The following is a 22,587-nucleotide window of genomic DNA, read 5'->3' as shown; positions in this document are numbered from 1 at the left end:
TTATGCTTATTCTAAACGTACTCTTAATTCCTTTGCCAAGTTGCATGTGTGCGATTACATGGACAGTCGCTTAATTAATGCGTAGAAACAACGCCAGAATGGAAGCTTATACAATACCTTCAAGTTAATTCCGTGGTTAGCAAAGCGAAACGCTTTAGAAAAACAACGACAAAGGCTACTGAAAACACAGTTTTTATCACCGACAGCTTGAAAAGACTCGGTAAACAACGCACAGTTCAACGCGCCTGTTTGTAAACAACGCGCCTGTTTGTGCTGTTTAGAAAAAAAACATTTACGTTTAATTAAATTCGTTCGTTATTAGTCACTGGGCCCTGTTTTGTTTGCAAAATAACATAACGTAAACATTTTGAATGGAGCAATACCAAGAAGTTTTTCTGTAGCGATATGACTTGGCAAAAATTTAAAAAAATGTTTTGTCGAAAGTCCCGAGTTCTTTGAGAATGTGGAGATCACCGCAAGTAAATCGTTTTTAAAATTTCGCCAGGAGCACATACGGAAGAAGTGGCAATTAAATACTGCACCTATGCCATTGAGGGCCCGCAATTAGAGGACTCACGGCAGATGTTTTTAGAGCACTCCGGAATCGACGGCTGTCACTGAAGATACGCTGCAACATGCCTCACCAGCCGCGGTGTGTGGCTGTAAACTATTTCGGTTGCATTGACTCCCACTCGACGAAGAGGAGCGGCGTCTGCGGATTGCCAGCGTGAGTTGCAAAAAAAAAAAAAGAAATGAAACACAATTTATGATATGAACGCTTGGCGCTGGAACCAAAACACAAAATTGCTCATGTACGGTCAACTCAGTGCAACCCTGAAACATCCAAGCGGCAATCGTGAGTGTACTTGCGTGGACTAACGGTATCGCTTTCACGCATATCGAATTTGTTGGGTCTCGTGTGTGAGGCTGATGGTGTGCACTGTACGCACGGTGACCGTTGCTGGTGGTTTTTATCGGCCTGGCACGGTCTTCTTACCTGATGTCGTTTACGTTGGGCAAAATTCTGTGAGACATATTAAGTGACGTAACTTGACATGCCCAGAATATCTGCTCTGCTGCTGTGAGGCGGACGCAGCACTCAATGCAAAATATGCGCGCATGTCCCTACAATCGGCCTCTGTGAACAGTTTTGTAGTTATAAACATTCGTTTCACAAATGTACCATCATTTCAACATTATCCCTGTGGTTCACCTAGCCCGTACCTTAGCCCGAGTAAGTAGCTCGAGAGACATGCGATACGATTAGAAAGGGGGGGGGGGGGAGGGAGACCGAGGGGCCAGGTTTTTATTAATCACATCATCAGAAGCCAACAAACAACGACACCAAGGACAACATAGGGGAAGTTATTTGTACTGACTAAGTGAATTAAATAATTGATAAATAAACTTGTCATTTCATTAATTTAATCATTTGTATAATTTGTCAAATAATGATAATTTAAATCAATTTAACATTTAATAAATTGACTTAGTACAAGTAACTTCCGCTATGTTGTCCTTGGTGTCAGTGTTTGTTGGCTTCTTATTGTACGAGACGATTTTAACAGTGTGAGTGCAGTTCTGCTGTTTACATTGACAAGTGGTCCAACTGTTTTTGTAGACTACTTCTGCACCCGAATATAATCGTTATGGGTAGCAACAACAGCATGCCGCACAAGGCGCAGTGCGATGAAAACCGATGTTTCTGTTCACTCTTGTTCTGTTCTCTCCGACGCACCCTCCCGGTTGTCGAAAATTGCTTCTTCATAAAGCACCTTCACATTGTTTTTTATGTGCTGCACATTTGATATCTCTGCATTGCAGGGCAAAGACACTGTGCTAAAGCACAAATATTATGCGTTATGTGGTTTTTTCAACCGCCGTGACCACTAGTGTTGAGGCCTAGCATAAAATACAGAGAATTTGCCCAATTCAGCATGGCGGCGAAATCAACAGCTCATAGATGGCGTAGGCAATATGGCAGTGCACTGGATAAAACGGTTGATATGAGAGCGTGACTAGTGCGCTTCTGAACACAGCAGCCGCTCCGACCTCAATTAATACTCACACAGGTAACCTCCAGGCCGCGCAGCGTCGACAACGCTCTATCTAGACAGAGTGCGCCGACCATTGTGTATTATGAGCAAACCATGTGCGCAAATGAGTGAGCCAATGAGATTACTGTGGTGAGATACGTAACTATTCCCGAGCCACACTGATTTGAGTGCCACGCGTAGATGTGACGTAGAAGGGGTCGTCGGCTTTCGACAACGGAACGGCATGCACGGCAGTAGAATTTCAACAGCGACTATGGGCCGAACTTCTGGTCGAAGCAGTTCGGATTGATTCCTGCGAAATGTTCCGGTTCGCGTTCCGTTCCAAGGAGACATAAAAATATATCGGTTCGGTTCGGATCCGGTTCAGTTGAATATAATGATTCAGCTTCACTTTTCGGGTCAGCTCCGGTTCGGTTCGACACCCCACTTGATTTGCCATCTCTAGTATCCTGTTGCAAGGTCTGATGACCGAGCACCGTAGGTCTCATCATCGTATCTGGCACCCTGTCTTATTCTCCCTTTCATTTTCCTTCTTTTTAACATCTTGGCTAACATCAGCTGGGATATTCAGTATATACTCGTATACAAGGACAAATACTGCAGCAATCGCATCGCTTGTGCGATGTTCTTTCTCAGCGGTTGATTTCACGAAGTTGGCAGTTCATGTTGTCCAACCTGGGTAGCCGGAGAGACACTGCTGCACACATCGGGTTTTCACCACATATAGTATTCAGGCTCCTGAGGACCATTCGAGCTTCTCTGCACAAGCTAAAACGCAGAAAGAGCGCGCAAAACTGCTACAAAATCACAAGAACACCTCGGCCAGCTGCTGCACCACTTGCAGAGTACCTATCAACGTGCTCCCGCTGAAACGGCGGCGGCGCCGCGTGGTCACGTATCGCAGCGTATGTAGCTGTCCCATAGCGTGACGGGTAAGTTTCGTGGCCAGTAAAAAAGTATCACAGCACTATGCTATATGAATATCCATGCCTTATATGCAAGGTCGATGTTAGACTATTTTACCACCAAAGTTGTTCAAACCAGGTCTTATGCTGCTGACGAATTAATTCCTCAAAATATTGGAGAATTGCAGCGCGCATATTTCATTCACAGTGAATGTCCTTTACCTTAAATCTCATGTTATGAAAAAAGCTGAAAACAATATTAGTGCTCAGAATATTAAAGTGATGTAATTTCACTGGCACCGCTCTTTACGAGCAGTGCATTGGCGCCTGTGCGATGGCGTGTTAAAGCTTCCAAGGGTGCAAAAAGTTCCGGCGCACCCGCGCATGGTCGCACCGGCGTATCGGTGAACGCGGACCGTTCAGGTCAAGCGCAACGCTAAGCCTTGTTGGTGCTTGTCCCTTCGGGCGAAAGTGCAAATTTTGTTTCACCATCCACAACTCTGGAATGAGCCTATGTTGCCCTCGAATTCGTTTAGACTCGCTTAGACCACCCTCATTAAACTTATACGTAGTTGCGCAGAGCTAACGCTTTCTCATAGTAATTCATAATCCGGACTTCCCAAGGGTGGAATAGCCTTCCCGTAGAGACAGCCGCTATCAAGGACCATCATCTGCTTAAAATGCATTAACTGACACTGTATAAGTAGAAAACGCACTGTGTGTTTCCTTCCTCTACTGTTACTTCTTATTTGTATTATTTTTCGTCCCTAACCACTCCCCTCTCTAAAACCTACGGTTCTCAGGGGCCGTTAAATAAATAAATAAATAAATAAATAAATAAATAAATAAATAAATAAATAAATAAATAAATAAATAAATAAATAAATAAATAAATAAATAAATATTCACTAGTCAGCAATCGACGGCGATTCAAGAAAAGGATAGCCACACACTACATGCGCCACGCTGCGTGGCGGCGGAACTCAGTAGGCCACGAGAATGAGGGGGACGCGAGGCACTAAACCAAGATAGTCCGCAGCATAGCCGCCGCTACATGTATTCACAGTGCTGCACATAGCCCGTTTGTTTAGCTGAGCTAGACCGGAGAAATTACTTCGCTACGTCTCCACCCCTCTCACGAGCGGTCACATTGGCGGGAAAGTGTGCACCTGTATGGCGAGTAGGACGCCGTTTCCGAGGCAGGCGATGACCGCCTGCAAGCCCAGCACGAGCCACCACTGCGAGCGCTTGAGGCGGCCTATCCTGCTCAGCGAAGAGCTCTCGCCCGAAGAGCGCCGGACTCCAGTTGCGCTATTTTCGCTGGTGGCAGTGGCCACTCCATTCTCGGGCTCGTAGCCACGATTCTCGGCAGCGCCGTACCGCAGACCTTTCTTCTTGTCGGGAACCTGCGAGAGCATAGAGACCAACGAGGTTGACACAGAACGCTGCGAAGGAAACATGTGATGTGTTGCAGGCCTGGCTATCTCCTGTAGTCAAGTCGAGAGCACGGTACCGCATATCAGTGTTAAAAAACATTTGGATACATGAATGGACCTTGTCAGACGACTACTTGATGCTGTGCGTGATATGACAGTGTTTTTTTTTGTCTTTTTGTGACACAGGTCATACAAAGTCCAGGTTTGGTGAGTTGACATCTATCAATGCGTGTTCTGACAACATTTTTCTGCAACAGGATTTTGGCATTTTTAGTAATTTTTTTATTATCTCGTCGTTCCCAAGGATTTCTTCTAGAGTTTCATTTTCCATCAAAATTTGAAATACGATGCCACTTCACATATGAATAGTTAACCCGTATAGCTTGCTTTCTCTCTGAGCAAGGCTGTCGGAATTTACAGTTAAAACTACAACTTCATACGCTTTATTTAGAATCTCCATCATCCTCATCATCATCATCAGCATATCTTTATGTTCACTGCAGGATGAAGGCCTCTCCCTGCGATCTCCAATTACCCCTGTCTTGCGCTAGCTGATTCCAACTTGCGCCTGCAAATATCTTAACTTCATCACCCCGCCTAGTTTTGTGCACTCCTCGACTGCGCTTCCCTTCTCTTGGTATCCATTCTGTAACTCTGATGGTCCACCGGTTATCTACCCTACGGATAACATGGCCTGCGCAGCTCCATTTCTTTCTCTTAACGTCAACTAGAATATCGGCTATGCCCGTTTGCTCTCTAATTCACACCGGTATCTTGCTGTCTCTTAACGTTACGCCTAACATTTTCCGTTCCATCACTCTTTGTGCGGTCCTTAACTTGTTCTCGAGCTTCTTTGTGAACCTCCAAGTTTCTGCCCCGTGTGTTAGCATCGGTAGAATGCAATGATTGTACACTTTTCTTTTCAACGACAGTGGTAAGCTCGATCCCTGTCAGGATTTGGCAATGCCTGCCGTATGCACTTCAACGTATTTTTATTCTTCTGTAAATTTCCTTCTGATGATCAGTGTTCCATTTGAGTAACTGACCTAGATAAACGTACTCCTGCGCTGAATCTGTCGTACTTGCCGGCAAATTACCTGGAGCCACAGCAGACAAGAGATCAGTATGGGTGTTGCTCCTCAGTGACGTATTCGTATTTGCCAACGTGCCCCCAGTACAACCGGCGACTGCGGCGCCGTCACACGCACAAGACGGAAAGCGCACCGCCTGTCGCAGCCTATTTGCGCCTTTGGGATCAGGCTTCGTCAAGAGGTACGCCCTAGTGTGCACGCCCATACGCATTTGCGCGAGGACCAGGTATAAACTACGTGTCTATTTCACTTTGGCTGCACCAGTGGGGACATGGAAGCTTGAATCTTGACTGGTCTGCGGATTGGGGTCTCGCCAAAGATTTCCGGATGCCAGGGGTGTATAAAATCGGATGTACGTCCGGGATACCATCCCCCATATTATACGGCCTCAATGGCCCCAAGCCTACGGACTATCGTGGTTCCAGTTTTGATCCCCCCGATACTCCTCGGGTGTCTTGAAAGTCATTAGCCGCCTGCTTTTATTTTAATTCCAGGTGCTTTCCCGAGGCCCCCGTCTGCCGGTGAAACTTTTATTTTAGCATGCTACGCGCTTTCCAGCGAGAATAGCGAAATACCTACTAGGGATATTCGTGTGGAAGGTATAGGCCGTACTTCTGTAGTAAGTCTGATCCCCAATGCGCCGATAAGCGGCGGTGTTGTTCGCGTCTCTTCCGTGCGGCTGGTGTGCTGTCACCGGCAGTACTGGGAGCAGGTTCCATACAGACGCCCCCGGACCCCTGCACCACTTCATTGCGACACCAGCTAGACAGATGCACTAGGTACAGTGAAGACGCTGAAGCGAGCCGCTGACACATCTTGTAACGCAGGGTTACGTAAGAAACGCTCCACGCAAAATGTCCCATGCATATACGCATACTTTTAACCAGTATACACGCCCACAGTTCAACCTGACCCCATTTCCTCTATTCTTTCCACCACACTTGACAATAGCGTATGCAGTAACAAATGGTCAAAGTCAGCCTCTAGAGCCTGTAAAGGAGTACGCTTATCTAGGTCAATTACTCACAGGGGACCCTGATCATGAGAAAGAAATTTATAGAAAAATAAAATTGGGCTGGAGTGCATACGGCAGGCATTACCAAATCCTAACTGGGAAATTGCCACTGTCGTTGAAAAGAAAAGTGTACAATCATTGCATTCTGCCGGTACTAACATATGGGGCAGAAATTTGGAGGTTAACAAAGAAGCTGGAGAAAAAGTTAAGGACCGCACAAAGAGCGATGGAACGAAAAATGTTAGGAGTAACGTTAAAAGACGGGAAGAGAGATGTGTGGATCAGAGAACAAACAGGGATAGCCAATATTCTAGTTGACATTAGGCGGAAAAAAATGTCACAGTTTCGCCCTAAGGGCGAAGCAATGAATGCGATAGCAACACAGCAGTGTCATACGAAGTAAGGTGAGCGGCTTTGGTAGCAATATGAATTGTAGTAAACATGAGCTGATTAAGTAAGCAGGTGTGCTGCGGCGTAAGTAGACCGACATGAAGAGAGACTCGATGACCACGAGAAGGCGCGTGTGAAACGGTGGTGTTGATGAGAAGCGCTTACCGTGGGCAGCGCGTGCGAAGGGACACACCTGTAGTGCTGCACTGCCGATCTGGGCAGCATTGCATGTGTAGCGTGCGTTGGAAAATGTCGCCCGACTATTACTAACTGAATGAACAAGCGTGGTGTGAGCGCGCACAAACAAACATGAATAGATCACACTGAATGACTGCAGCCAACGACTGTCAAAACGCTGGCAGCGAGCGCATACGCCGCGCAGCGGGCGAAGGTACGTGCGGTCTATCGCTTCAACGGAAACTGAGCGGCGAATGCACGGCGCATAAAGGTCAGAGCCGTGTGGAGATAAGAGACTGTGCGGGCGAGCGAGCGACGAGCGCGGTTGTTGGCAGAGTAGAAGTGCGCCCCCCCCCCCCCCCCCCCCGCGCTCCCTCCGGCGCTGGCTTCCCGCTTCCTTGCTTGCGCGTGGGGGATTGAGTGCGTTCGCTCTCCGTGATAGCGCGCGTCCCCGCACGCTTCCGCTCGGGCATACGGCGCGCGGCGATTTTATCTATAGGGAACCACACGGCGACGGCGACGGCAGAAATCCGGTTGAAGTGTCCATATAATTGCTATCGCAATAATAATGGAGCTGGGCAGGATGCGTAGGATGCACAAACGGTGGACCATTAGAGTTACGGAATGTATACTAAGAGAAGGGAAGCGCAGTCGCGGACGGCAAAACATTAGGTGGGGTGATGAAGTTAGGAAATTTGCAGGCGCAAGTTGGAATCAACTAGCGCAAGACAGGGGTAATTGGAGATCGCAGGAAGAGGCGCTCGTCCTGCAGTGGACATAAATATAGGATGATGATGATGATGATGATAAAAAGCATTAGAACAATCCAAGTCGCTGATATTTAGAGACCATACATGCTGGTGTTGGACGTTGTATCGAAGAAGACGCACGCTTCCTTCGGATCGGCATTCATCACCATTACAAAACCAAACGACGAAAAAAAGCCACAGTTTCACCCGACAGGCGAAGCCTCAATTGCGATAGATAAATATCAGACAGCTATACGATGTACGGTTAGTCATTTTATCAGCTGCATAAACTGCTGTAAAAATTCGCTCACCAACTAAATTACCAAGCACGTTGTCACGATCGTACAGGAAAACACGAAGGCTTCTCAATCGATGACCGCGGAGACTCGCTGTCAGAACCCTGGCGTGATGAAGTGCGGCAGCATCTGTAAGCGAATCCCGCTTCGTGCCGCCTCTCGCTTCAACGTGAAATAGGCGTGCGAGAACACAGGGCACACGAAGCAATCTCATGTGGGCTAGCCTTTGAACCCAGCGCCAATTGCCTCCAAGATAGCATGCGCACGGCCGCTCTCAGCCACCGCAGCTGGAGTAGAAGAGGAGATGAGCACAAACCTGTCCACCGACAGAGCCCATTTGCCACTCTCACCTGAAGCGCAGTCACTACAGGCCAGTGGCCGAGGGCGGCGAAGGCCAGCCAGCTTAGTGCCACGATGACAGATAGCACGGAGAGGAATGCCTCCACGCTGAAGCGCGGGCCCCGTGGAGGGTCCACCTTGTCCGCCGTCAGATCGCCCACTCCCTGTGCCAGGGCAAGGGCAGCTGGAACGAGGCCGCTCAATCCTTCGCCGACCATGTACCTAGAGCACGGATCATACGTGACATATAAACGCGCTGGCTTTTCATATGTGTACTTTGACATTCTACGGAACTCTACACATGCAGCCTACATCTGTACTCCATCTCACCAGCTCAATGCAGTTGTCGTGTCTGTGGAGCGAGACGGAGACCCGACGAGAGGTCCGTTCTGTTTGTTTGTTTATTTGTTTGCCATCTGTCACTGGGTTCTGCGAGTAATCCCTTCTTCTTTCTTTATTTCACGGGTCAGTTTAGGTGCGCCAGCTGGAGCGCTCCACGCACTCGCGGCCCAACCAGCGCCGGTATTCTGTAGCGGAGCCTTTTCAAGCGAAGCTTGTATACGCTAGCCTGCGACAGCGATTTAAGGATAAAAAATCGCTGCGGCTTAGCTCAGCTAACCCTGGATATGCAAAGCGAAAGCTTGGTTTAGCCTGGTTAAGTCGTGGTTTCACTTGGTTAGTCTTTGATTTAGCTGTAATTATTATGCTTAAGTATACACTCATCGATATAAGCAAGGTGTAAAGCTCTTCCTCAGTCTCCGACGCTAGCTTCGCGCGCTTGGCATTCCGGACCCTCTCCAGTGAAGCAGTTCGGCGGGCGAAAGACGCGTGTCAGACGCCGCTTGCCGCGAGGTCAGACGCCGGTAAGACGACGCGGGGTGGTCAGACCATAGAGGAAGAAACGCTGCCAGCTGCGGCGGTTGCTGGACAACGGCTCAGCTCGCGGTGCTGCCACCGGCCACAGCGAAACGGCGAGAATGTGGCCAGTGTAGCTTTCGCTACAAAACCAGCTATTCTCACAGCTTCACACGCGGTCGGAACGCGCTCGTGCTCGGCACGCACTCGTGCCACTGCTCCCGCGTTCGTCGTCGTCGTCTGCTTCCACAGCTGGCCGCGTTTCCGCTAATCATGACAATGACAATGACAATGATGTTTATTTGCATCAGTACATGACGCATCAGTGCATGACGCATCAGTACATTCCAGCGTAAACGTTTCACTTCTCTTCTGTCGTCGTAATGGGGAGGCCATGAGCCATTGCTTAAGGGGGTATGAGCCACTTATTGTCCTACGTAACGGACAGATTTAATTTTGAAGAAATTTCATGGAAATCCATCCAGAATGAACGCGCTCGGGAAAGGGCTCGTCGTCGACGTGCCGATTATAGCGTGAGGGCTTCCCAATCCCAGGCGAAACGTCAGCGAAGAGCCGCGCACCCCGAGTTGAGGGAGCGCGATGTTGAGGCCAAACGTCAGCGTCGTCTAGCTCTCCAGGAACCCGACAACGGTGGTGCACGCCTCGGCAACGCTAGCGCCAACTTCCCCGGTGTGACAGCCTGGTTTCAACGCGAGTTTCTCAACCGGAACTTCGGAGCCAGCTGCAGTGCATGTGACCGGTTGTGGTTCGAGCACAACGTGGTACTCGTCAGTGCAATTCGTGAGGAGGAACACCGAAGAAACACACGACAAGCTTCGCTTACTCCCATTACCCCGACAGGGGAAGGGCTACTAATGTTTTGATGCTAATGCCTCTTGGCGCTTTTCGCGTTCGTGAGTGGTCAAAGCGACACTTGGCCTTGGGCAAAGCGTCGATTTGACCACTCAAGAACGCGATAAGCGCCGAAAGGCAATAATATCCGGAAAAGGCATCGCTACAAAATGCCAGTACATACGCTATATCGGTTCAACGGTCACAAAGATGGCGCTGCCGCTACAGGGCTCCCCGATGCTAGAAAGCAGCGTGGACTGCGAACGGGTGATGTTAGCAACGCCGGGAAACTCAGCGTACTCGAGATGAGTCAGCACGACTAGCAATAGCGAGATCCACGGCTTACACTTGAGGTGATACTGTAGGAGGCGGCTCGCAATAAGCAGGCTCGAGCCGCTGAAGAGTGACGGCGTCAGGTTTCCTATGGATGTCCACGACGTATGTGAACTCGCGAGTTTCATCCCGTACAGGAAATGGCCCGAGGTTTTGTGAGTGCAGAGCAGGCTGAACCTGTCTCTAGCGCACTAAGACGTGAGTAGCCTTGGAGAGGTCACTTGTACTGGAGGGTGTATGTACGGGGATTTGGCGTGTCGGGCAGGGCTTCAGATCACGGAAGAGGCTCTGTAGACGTTGCACATACTCGTGAGTGGCTAGAGCAAAGGAAGGCGGCGGCGGCGAGAAGTCGCAAGGGAGGCGGAGTGTAGTGCTGTAGTGAAGCTCCGCGAACGAGCGCCCCCCGTCCAATATCAGGGAGAACAACATACACCGAAGTACAAGTGGCTCTTTAAAACAGTTATTGTATAAAACACTTGTAAGGTCGAAACTCGAATATGCCGCCCGTATCTGGGATCCTCACTCTGCCTCGCTTACCTCCTCTCTTGAAGCTATTCAAAACCGAGCCGCCCGTTTCATCCTTTCTAATTACTCTCGCGCCGCAAGTGTTACTGCTATGAAAACTTTCCTGGACCTACATGACAGCAAAATCATTGGCCCACTATTTTTCAACAACACACTGACCGGCCGGAGGTAGGTGAGATTCTTAAAGGGCCTGTTGAAGACTTTCGCTGCGACATGCCGCTGGCTCGGCTTGGCGCGATGTGGTATCAGCATGACGGGGCGCCAGCCCACAGCTCTAGCGAAGCACGCGCATGGCTTGATCAGAACTTCCCAGGGCAGTGGATTGGGAGAAACGGGCCCGTTCAGTGGCCGGCAAGGTCGTCCGGCCTTAACCCTCTTGACTTTTTTTTTTTTGTGGGGCTACATTAAGGATCGCGTATACAAAACGGAAACGACGACCCCAGAAGACTTACAGGAGAGGATAACTGAAGTATGCTGCGACATTTCACCGATCGTACTCAAGGCAGCGACAACAAACTTGCTCAAAAGGTCCCAGTGTTGTATCGCAACACAAGGCGACCTCTTGGAGTACGTGTTATGAAAGCGCATGTCGCCTAATAAACATAACATCAATAAAAAAAAAGTCTATGGCCATTGAGGTGTCCGTTATTCCGCCATTGTCAGCGTTTTGAAAGTTTTTTTTCGGGCATATTTATTGTCCTTACAGCTATCGCGAAATGACGCAACCGTTCCTTACGGCAACGCAAACGATACTCGATGTGTCTGCAGTGCTTATCGCAATCATGAACCGCCGCGAGGGAAGCGATATCGCTGGCGTAAATCACATAACGAACGTCTTCACCTTCGACCTGTCGTCGATTAAGCGGCGGTACACCCGGCTAAATGCGATGTTCGTTCGTACGCGCGAAGTTTGAGAGCACTGCAATCGCGGCGCGCAAGCGCGTATGCCACGTGTCTTTTTTTTTTGTATTTCGCGGGCATCTGCAGTAATCTGGAAAACACCAATTAAGAATATAGAGAAAGTTAGAAAATTTTTATTGGCCGTTTGACTACTTCTTTTCTGTAGGAATTACTTGCCTAACGCTGTTGCTTTGGAAGTTAATTAATTAATCTTGACTAGTAAACCAATTAATCGGAACACAAGAAATAGTCTGACTCACTCCATACGATGGTAAGAAAAATGCATTTGGTCGCATCGTCTTAGGGTGCATCGGAGTATTTTTAAACCCTGGCTAAAGATAGCTGAGGCACCCTGTATATTTGCCGGTGTCAGGCACCACTCCACGCCTGAATATGTAGTGGACTGGAGTAGGATTCGAACTTACGACCTTCCGATTTGAGGTCGGGTGTTCTACCTCTGCTCGACGCCACCACCAGTGTATATAATCTAAACTAATCCATATTTCCTTTTTCCTACCACTGGACGCCCTCATCAATGGGCTTGGTGGGTTCTTGGCCCTGAACGCCACCTCGAGCCACAACAAACCCCTTCACTTTTTCCGCTAGAGCGTCGCTGAGGCCACGGCTCATGTGTTACAGCTCGTATTGAGCGCGATAGTACATCGGCGTTCATCCGCGGCCACACGTAATGCGAGCAAATAAAGCGAAACGTGGAATTAACGCAGGGACGGGCAACTTGGTGCATGCAGTAGGTTGAAAAGCTGTCTGCGCAGCATGCTGGAGACGAAACATCTCGGCGTTCTTGGAGAAGTACGCAGTACGAGTGAGACGCGATCAAGCAGTGTATTTCCGAATTACAATGATGTAGCAGATTAGCGGAGCTGATGGAGTTCGGAATCATTAGATTATTGCGAGGCCTGGCGAGGGTCTGCACTTACAGCGGTGCCAAGATAGATTATGACGTCACGGTGTCCACAAGGCTGAGAGCGTCAGCACACCCATTTTGGTCGCCGTTGACGTGTCAGTAGAGAAGTAGGACATAAAGGAGAGGTGGGGGACCTATCGCGGCGTATATGTCGACGGTGATCGGCGAAGCTCATAAGGGCTTTTGATTGCGAAAGATGGTAAAAGTACGGCATTCGAAAATATGCCAAAGATGACGGACGGCGAGGTAAATGCCGAGGAACTCTCGACCGAAACTGGTGTAGCGGGCCTGAGCGGGAGTGATATTGATGCAGGAAAGAGGCAGGCGCACAGATGCAAACGGGAGGGTATTTACAGGAGATAGAAATGACGCTCAAGCAGCAGCCATAGTCTTTGTCCTTCTCTTCTCGAGACACCTTCATCGTTCTCTTCCCCGCAACATAACCCTCCCGGCGGGGTAGCTCCGTCCCGGTGCAGGTTATGGAGCGTCAATTAGGGTCGGTACATAGGGCTGGAGTCGGGCAACCAGAACATCGCTACTTACGTTGGGAGGCATTGAAGACTCGCCTGCCGGTGCAATCTTGTACGTCACGTCAGAGAGTTGGCGCAAGGTCTTGTAGGGACCTGAGTAACGCGATAAGACCTTTTGGACAAGCCGACACGACGCGAAGGTGTCCAGAAGAGCACAAGAGCACCAGGGGAAAAATGGGCTTCTCGGTGCCGACGGTCGTAACGGCAATTTTGGGAACCTTGCGAGGCAGTAAGGTGATCACGAGCGATTTGGTGAGTCTCGGCGGTCAGGGCAATACTATCACGGGCGTAAGCGGTTGGTGTCTGTAAGTCGTAGGGAAGTAACGTGTCCATGGGTAATGAAGGGTCGCCTACAAAGAAAAGGTAGAACGGTGAAAATCCGGCGGTGTCGTGACGAGAGGAATTATAAGCAAAGGTGATGTAGGGCAGAGCAACGTCCCAGTCATGGTGATCGCCGGAAGCGTATATGGCAAGCTCTTCAGCTAGCGTTCGGTTGAGGCGTTCGGTGAGGCCATTCGTTCGGGGGTGGTAGGCGGTAGCGAATCTGTGCTCAGTAGCACAGAAGCGGAGCAGATCATCGACGACCTTCGAAAGGTAGTTAGAATGAATAGTTGGGCGTGTTGGTTAGGCATTATCAGAAGTGAAGGCGCGAAGACGACGACGGCGCCCTGTGTGTGTTTTCTCTCTTCGTCCATCGTTGTCTTCGCGCCTTCACTTCAGATCATTCGATAGGGAGTAACGGCCACGATCCGTAAGTAACTGGCGAGAGGCTCCGGGGCGTATGATTACATCGTGGAGCAGAAAGTCGGCGACATCTGCCGCGCAGATGGTTGCATAGAATTGCTCGCGTGATGGCATATCTGGTTGCATAATCTGTGGCCACTGCAATCCACTTGTTTCCGCTGGTAGGAAAATCGGAAAAGGGCCAAGTAGGTCGACCCCCACGCGTGAAAATGGCTCCGTGGGGAGGTCAACAGGTTGAAGGAAACCAGCTGGAGGCAATGCAGGCGTCTTTCGTCGCTGACACAGATCGCAAGCAGCGACATAACGGCGCCGAGAGTGATAAATTCCGGTCCAGAAGAAGCGGCGTCTCACGCGGTCGTATGTACGAGCTACACCCAGGTGTCCAGCAGTGGGAGCGTCGTGTAGTGCTGCTGGAGCACCGCGAGTCGGAGGTGCCTTGGAACGACTTGCAGGAGCTCGGGACCATCAGGGTGGACGCTGCGACGATATAGAGTCCCATCGTGCGGGGTGAACAACCCGAGGAACCTGATAAGCGTTGGAAGAGCGCACCGGGCAGGGAGACGGAAGCGCAAAACTTGGTATCTCCTCAGGAAGAACCGCTTGTATCAGTGCGATGGAGGGCAGGCTGTCCCGTAAGTCAGACCGAATTGGAGCCGGAGACATGGCCTCTAGCTCACGGCGAATAATGCGTGTTAGGCCTTGCGACTCCGGCACCAGAGTTAACCGCGGTGGGCCTTCGCACGAAGACGTTGCGTTGGTATTGGGAAGTCTGTCGAACGTTGGAGCGATTCGGCGACTCTTCGCTTGTTCAAAGCGCCGACACTCTGATAATTGCATCCACCGTCGCACAGTTCCTGCACATGAGAAGGTTGAAGGCATCGTCTGCTATGCCTTTTAAGATGCGACCAACTTTGTATGCCTCTGTCATGTTGTTGTCGGCCTTGCGGCTGAGGCCTAGCACATTTTGTATGTAAGCAACATAAGATTCTGTTGAAGTCTGAGCACGGCATCCAAGATCCTTTTTCGCTGCCAACTGACGGCCGATAGGTCGGCCAAACAGGTCTCGCAGTTTCTCTTTAAAGACGTCCCAGCTAGTTAAGTTGACTTCATGCGTCTCATACCATTACCGCGCGGTTCCTCGAATATAGAATATGAGGTTCGCGAGCATCACCGTCTGATCCCACTTGTTGTGGTTGCAGACTCGCTCGTACATGTCAAGCCAGTCCTCGATATCAGAGCCGTTCGTGCCACAAAATGTTCCCAGATCTCCAGGATGGGCCCAGATGACCGTAGGCACAGACTGCTGAGGTGTTGTCGCTTTGTCCACTATCGAGGCGGCAGGTAGGTGACGTCCGCTGCGAAGTTCCGTACTTGTACTCCACAGCTCAACGAAATGATGCAGGAAAGAGGCAGGCGCACAGATGCAGACAGGAGTGTATTTACATGCGATAAAAATGGCGCTCAAGCAGCTGCAGCCAGACTCTTCGTCCTGTTTTCGGGACACCTTCATCATTCTCTTCCCCGCAACAATGTTTTATTGCGATAGCAATTATATGGACACTCAAAAGCAGATTTCTGCCGTCGGCGTCGCCGTCGCCGTTGCCGTCGCCGTGAGGTTCCGTATGACGTCAATGGAGATGAAATCGTCGCCGCGCGCCGCCGAACGCTGTATGTGCGAGTGAAAGAGCGCGAGGGACGCGCGCTTTCACGGGGAGTGAACGCACGGCGGAGAACAAACGCGCGTTCTGCGCTGTGCTCCCTTAAGGGCTGCAGAAGTAGGCGTCTCTTTCCTCCTCTACAATCACCATATATGTAGAGTAAACGTACCTTCTTCCGACGCGCGAAAGGCTGTGGGGGAGGGGCAGGGAAGGGAGGCGACGTTTAGCTGCGGCACGAAGTGCCTATTTATATCAGAGGCTCCGGTAACAGTCACCAACGCCGCACGCATTTTGAGCGAACGCGGGCAAAACGCCGGCGGTGTCGACAACAGTTCTGCGTGTTGCCGGTGCTGCTGCATGTCCAAGTTTATACAGCTGATAAAGCTGCTATCATTACTCCGTATAGCTCTCTTCAAATTTGCTATCGCAATTGATGCTTCGCCTTTCAGGTGAAACTGCGACAACTTTTTTAGAAACAGAGGCTAGTGGCTACCAGGAATAGCTGATGCGTTGCTAAAGGACCACGCCCACGGTCTAACTGGACCTACCAGTCATGCGTGCCAGTGGCGCTGCGGGTTTGGGATTTGCGAGCATCGTGGCCTAGGCCAAAGCGCTCTTGAATGCGTTGAAGGCATCTTCGACGGCGGCGTCACGAGACAGCAAGAATTCATGCTCTTGTTTGTAAGCAGGCTGTCCAAGGGCTCCACTAGAGCAGCACAGCTGCTTATGAATTGGAACTAAAAGCTTATACCGTGCCAAGGAACTGGCGCAGCTTTGTGGTGGTAGCTGGTTGGGGAAGGCGTCTACAGCTTGCACTTTCGAAGAGAATGGGCGAATACCATTCCAGTGCAGGTGACGACCGAGAAAATAGAGGGTTGAAACGCCAAACCGGCTGTCCAGATAGGCGTTGGAGCAAAAGGCGTAGACGTTGCAAGTGCTCTTCGACGGAACAACTCACCACTAACAGGTCATCCACGCAGGCGAAGACGAAGGGGACACCACGCGTGACCGAGCCAATAAAACGTTGGAATGACAGGGCGGCGTTCCGAAGATCAAACGGCATTCGCAGGAACTCAGAGTCCCATGGGTGTCGTGATAGCTGCCCTCGGTATATCTTGCTCTGCCACGGTTATCTTGTGTTATGCTTGGGCAAGGTGAATCTTCGAAAAGATGTTGGCGCCGTGAAGAACACTGGGGAAATCCTGAATGTCGGGCAAAGAATACCGACCTGGAACAGTTTTAGTGTTCAGACCCCGGTAGTGACCGCATGACCTCCAGTCACCAGTTTTCTTGGGCACCATAAGGATTGGAGCAGCCGAGTTATTTGAGGGCTGAAGTTCCGCGCTTCACTGTGCTTACAGAAGTATTTTCCTGCAGTGCTTTTCTAAAACAATTTTCAATCATAGTCATCATTTCTGCTCGGTTATACGAAAGCAAAAGCCTAGCGAGAAATGTAAAAAAATTAAATGTGACTTGCTGTAAACTGTGACCGCCGCACGCGAAATATAAAGATGATTGTGTTCAACGCAGCAAGGTGCAAAGGTGAACATGTCGGTAACGCATAAGAAAAAATAGCGCGAATATCTGCATTCCATCGTGTCCACAACTAATATACAGGGTGTTTCAGTTAACTTGGGCCAAACTTTAAAAATATGCAAATGGAACGTAGCTCGTCAGAACCAAGGTAATGTTGTTTGCCGTCGCTTGGAGATACTCAGATTATGTTTTCATTCCGCCTAATTAGATAATTAGTCGTAATAAATAATCAACTTATTAAAAATTATAGTTAGACGAAAGGTGTCAATAGAACATTGTAGAGCAACATGAACAACTACCGATACAGCTTCCTGTTGCTCAATAAGTGCTACATAAAAGTGATTTTTAGAGCGTCAAAGAAGCCCGCGAATACACGCAAAATTGCCGCGTTAGTGGCCACTCGAGGCACTTCGCGTGTATTCGCGGGCTTGTTTTACGCTCGAAAAAACACTTTTATGTAGCACGTATTGAGCAACAGAAAGCTGTATCGGCAGTTTTTCATGTTGTTCGAGAATGTTCTCATTGACACCTCTCGTCTAATTATATTGAGAAGTTGATTATTTAGTGAAGACTAACTATCTAATTAGGTGGAATGAAAAATAATATGAGCATTCCCAAGCGACGGCAAACAACATTACTTTGGTTCTGGCCAGCTACGTACATTTGCATATTTTTAAGGTTTGCCCCAAGTTAACTTAAACACCCTGTATAGTTTGGCAAACACGCGTACAAGGAATTCATAACCCTTTATGAAAAAACATTCCTTAACTACGGGTTAGAGTACAACGGAATACTGTACACACCAAGGGAACCAATGACAGTGCGAAATCAGGAGGGGACGGGGACACACACAGGTACCGACTTACAGCTGTTGTGACAGTTGTTAGCACGTGTGTGCATCGCCTTCTCGTCCTCGCAATTTCGCGCCGTTATTCGTTCACTGTGAATCTGAACCAACAAATCCGCCATCAAGTCTTAACCTTTTAAGGCGCTGTTTACACTACACCAAGATTATGCATCAACAGCAAGATCATTGATGAAAGTAATAATATTGAAAATATGTCACATATATCTTGAAGTACTTGTGATTGGAAGTGTGCTGGAAACGTGAATAAAATGGGCAATATCTTTTAGTAAAACATGAGGTAAAGCAGGCGATTGGGTAGTTTTTATCGGTGTCAGTATGTCGTTGTGTGCAGCGCGATTGAGTATTGTATTGTTTTTCACAATGTGTTGCACCAGGAATAGTTTCCTAAGTGGCTGTATGGGTGCATATTAGGCCTTCTAGACAAGAAATAGCGGATGTTTTTATACTTGGTATTCCTGTAGTCAGTATTCGCACGGAAACCACATTCTGTAAACTTGACAAAACTCACTAAGCAATCGAATATTCCTATTCTATTCTATAGCTGTACGCTTCCTGCGATTCTGAAGATGTAAGAAATGCGGTGAAATGAAGCTTTAAATTAATCAATTAACTAGTGGCCTGAAAGGGGTAACAAAGATGCACATATCAAGCAAGTTTTCGCTCATCGCGTAATCGTGTTATATGCGGGTTTCACTGTGTATGTGGGTACGTGGGCTGCACCGTACCAGAAAAGGAACTGCGGCGGGTAGCGGGCCATGAAGGGCATGTAGAGCACCGAACTGGTGCAGTCAACGCAGGACAGGAAGAAGGCGAGAGCGATGAAGGCCACGCTGTGTTCGCCCACCGTGCGCCGCCACAGGAACACCATCAGCACGCTCGCCGTCAGCCCCACGAGCAGCGTCGCGTGCACCGAGGAACGGATCTGGTGCGACAGGGCACGTCCACATTTACTGCACATATCTCAACTGGTGGGCAGCTTCTAGCGCGCTACGACGCAGACGAAACGAAGCCACTGAAAAAGATTCGCATCAGGCGCACCTGGCACACACAAAAGCGTTGCAATCGTGCGCAGGCATCCGTGCAAAGAACCTCACGTTACGACAGTACATATATGAAATAACAGTTTATCTTGATTGGGTTGATTGGGCTCTTCCGCTACATTGTTTTCATGACCTTCGGGACGTCTTATTTACGAGAAGTCAACGTTATGCAGATGCCACTAGACTTGTTGAAGTGTGGAGGAGAAAGCAGTATGCATAATCTTGGCTTTTATTAAAAATGAAGGGGAGAAAATATTGGATAGCAGGTGCATAGATTTCAGTTTGCCACCATACTGCGTATAGAAACGGTGGAAACTTCGGTATCACCGGAAAGCAAAGAATGCTTTCTTTTCGAGAACAACACAAGGTGCATGCAAACGGGTAATTGCTACAGCTTATCATTAACTTATTTACCATGTCAGTGTTCGCAGTGTTCAAGAGCCAAGGCGACGCCTATCGGCAGTATAATATAAAGGTGCAATATTTTACCAATATATATATATATATATATATATATATATAAGATAGATATATAAGATATATATATATATATATATATATATATATATATATATATTCCGAGCATTGGGTTCAACATCGACTAAAAAGTTCTAAACCAAGTAATGACCGTTAATGCAATGATTCTTAGCTTAATCTGATATGTTGATTCGCATTCGTGAAGTAAGAAAACATCAACAAAACTGGCCATTTGTGTAGATAAACATCGCATCAACTCACAATGTCGTTTTTTTAATTGATTATTGCTTGCCAGCGACAGTTTCGTGAGTGAACATAGCATAACAAGCATACCAAGCTCACTCGAATGCAATCGCAGGCGCAGCTTAGGAGGCGAAGGAATTAGCTAACGTTCTCTAGTATAGTAAAGAATTGCTTCGCGGGTTGACTGTCATGCTAACAGCACCTAAGAGGCACTACATTGATGCTGTATTTTCCCTCCGTTGACTCGGAGCTGGTGCCTATGCGTGACTTCCGCCCCGACAGGCCCACATGCGTCATTTTATTCGGAGCATTGATGTCATTGTGTCGTTGCTTTCCTCATTGTGGAGCAAGAGTAGAGATCTGTCTGAACTTACTCGGGACCTGACCCAACTAATTTCGACCAGAAGAATGACTGGCAATTAAAGTATTATTTGATAAATAAGAAGGTTCACTGATCCACTCAACTATGTAATCTCATCTTCGGATGGTCGCTGTGATCGTCTGAATTCGAGGGGACGCATTTCGAAGGCACTCTGGATGCACGTGGGAGATTATCTTGCAGGCAACCGAGCAGCCGGCTGCTATTCGCGACACTGAGAGGGAAGGAAGCGAAAGCAACGGGGAACTTCCGTTAACGCGGCCAGCGATGCCGGAAACGATAATCGTCGTCGCCGCGAACGGACCAGAGTTCGCTAGCGCAACACAGGGAAAGGGCGTAGTCACGTGACGAAAAAGCAACCAGATTTCTCGGCTGCTCCGACGGCAGTTCTGGCAGCGCCCCTCGGTGCTCTGATCTCGGAGTCGGGCGATCGGAAAGAGTCATCCAAATGTAGCCGGTGCGCCCCTTTTTGACCACTCGAACACGATCGGCCGTCTTGGAGCGCGCTAGAGCGCTCAGAAACGACCATCTGAAGATGCCGTATGCGTTTCGACAATGTGCTACAGCACTGCGCAGACGCGGCCCAGAGAGACTGCCGGTGTGTGTGAGCGTGGTGGCCTACCCCGAGATGGTTGCGTGCGAGCGTGTAAGCCAGCGGTCCCACGTTGGCAATCTGGATGACGATGACGAGCACGGAGCCAAGTTTCCAGCCCTCGGGCAGCACGGGCACGAGCAGCGGCATCTGAACCCAGAGGCCGTTCACGCTCACCCAGGCGCTCACACCGAACAGCAGTGAACAGACCGACACGAGCACCCGCGGCCACCCGCTCGGCCCGGAGGATGGGGGCTCCATGCTGCTAGAAGCTGGAGGAGGCCGGTCCATGCCGAGCTCCTAGATCCTTCCTATTCAGCTCGTACCTGATGGCTGCGGGTAAACAACTCTATTAGGAGAAGAACATCATGAACCCTCAATTTAAAACCATTCATTCATTCAATTATTATTTATTATTTCATTCAAGTTGCCCCTAAAAGTACGGGGGCGCAGAGACCTCTGTCAGAGACTGACGCTTGTAATCTCTGCCTCCTCTTGATTGATCAAAAAAAGTAAGTGCAATATTTTAGTCGATAACGACTCTGTAAACTGACCGCCTCCTTACGCTGACCCGTGTGGGAATTAATAGAATGGGCTACGGAGAGTGGAAAGTCTTGTCCAGGAATCATACACGTAACAAAAACCAGATATGCAACTTCGGGTAGGGACTATGGTGCTTGAGGAAATCAACAGAAAAGCTGTTTATTCAACAGAAAATCAACAGAAAAGCTTTGTCGACAAGATTTTTGACGGACGTTGTTGAGAAGATTAACGTACGTCTTACGTCTTGCTTTTTCTCTTTCGCCTTTCGGGAACCTGTAAATCAGGATATAGCAAGCAATGTGGGTAAACAGAACAAGTATGGAACTTCTACGTGGCGAGGGAAGAATATCGCTGTTCAAGGAAACACCTGAAAATGAAGGTTCCTTACCGAGCTTGTTTTGAGAAATGAAACAAGTACTGCTCTAATTTAGTTAGCTTTCCGGGCACGTGCTAGTCACGACACGGCCATTATATCACAGCAAGGGCGGCCTAAAGGTAATTTACTTCTACACCTACTAGCAAATTAATCGATGCTTGCATATTGCAACAAACACTCAGTATGCACGAGGACGAAAGAAAGATAGGCATAGGACAGGCCCTACACGGAACTAGAGTAAATTCATATGAGACGACAACTGAACATGAATAAATAAGGAGTGTACACGAAATGCACCACGCATAAGCGTGAATGAATATCTACAGTTATTTTCAATTATTCGACGAAGCCTAATCACAAGTGTTTCGCGTAAGTTTTGTTAACATGTGGGCAACGTGACAAACGTGTCAGTAATGAAAGCCTTCTCAGTCATTGAATCTAAAACACATGCAATAATTTTCAATCAAGTATGTCTTCACTTTTAGCCCCAATTCGATTTCTATATAAGGACCATAGGCTCACATACCGTAGGTATACTGATAGAGATGCGACATGGCCAGATTCTTGATAAGAAGCTGATGTTACACAGCTTGATCACTGATGCAAGGGTCTGCTTGTCCGACTAAGACCTTTCCGCATGTGAGAAAAACTTTGTTGCGCCCTCCGCGGTGGCTTAGCGGCTATGCTGTTGCGCTGCAAAGCACGAAGTCGCGGGATCAAATCGCCGCCGCGGCGGCCACATTTCGATAGGAGCCA

The 22,587-nt window shown here is 48.8% G+C and overlaps 1 protein-coding gene across 2 annotated transcripts in view; it reads right to left on the bottom strand.

The window, feature by feature from the left end:
• Positions 1–22,587, bottom strand: part of LOC119441379 (solute carrier family 52, riboflavin transporter, member 3-B) — a 91,558-nt gene that overhangs the window by 4,604 nt on the left and 64,367 nt on the right. For both annotated transcript variants that reach the window (XM_037705990.2, XM_049661219.1), the window contains exons 2-5: positions 20,943–21,245; positions 18,907–19,103; positions 8,467–8,677; positions 4,132–4,368 (exon numbers count right to left, since the gene is read on the bottom strand). In XM_037705990.2, coding sequence (XP_037561918.1) covers positions 4,132–4,368; positions 8,467–8,677; positions 18,907–19,103; positions 20,943–21,203 — 906 coding nt within the window. In that variant the 5' untranslated portion in view covers positions 21,204–21,245. The remainder of the gene's footprint in view (positions 1–4,131; positions 4,369–8,466; positions 8,678–18,906; positions 19,104–20,942; positions 21,246–22,587) is intronic.

This window comes from Dermacentor silvarum, chromosome 2 (genome assembly GCF_013339745.2).
Source record: "Dermacentor silvarum isolate Dsil-2018 chromosome 2, BIME_Dsil_1.4, whole genome shotgun sequence".
In the NCBI taxonomy this organism is placed as follows: Eukaryota; Metazoa; Arthropoda; class Arachnida; order Ixodida; family Ixodidae; genus Dermacentor; species Dermacentor silvarum.
Note: the sequence above shows the minus strand (reverse complement) of the source record. Positions and strands in the feature narration are given on the sequence as shown.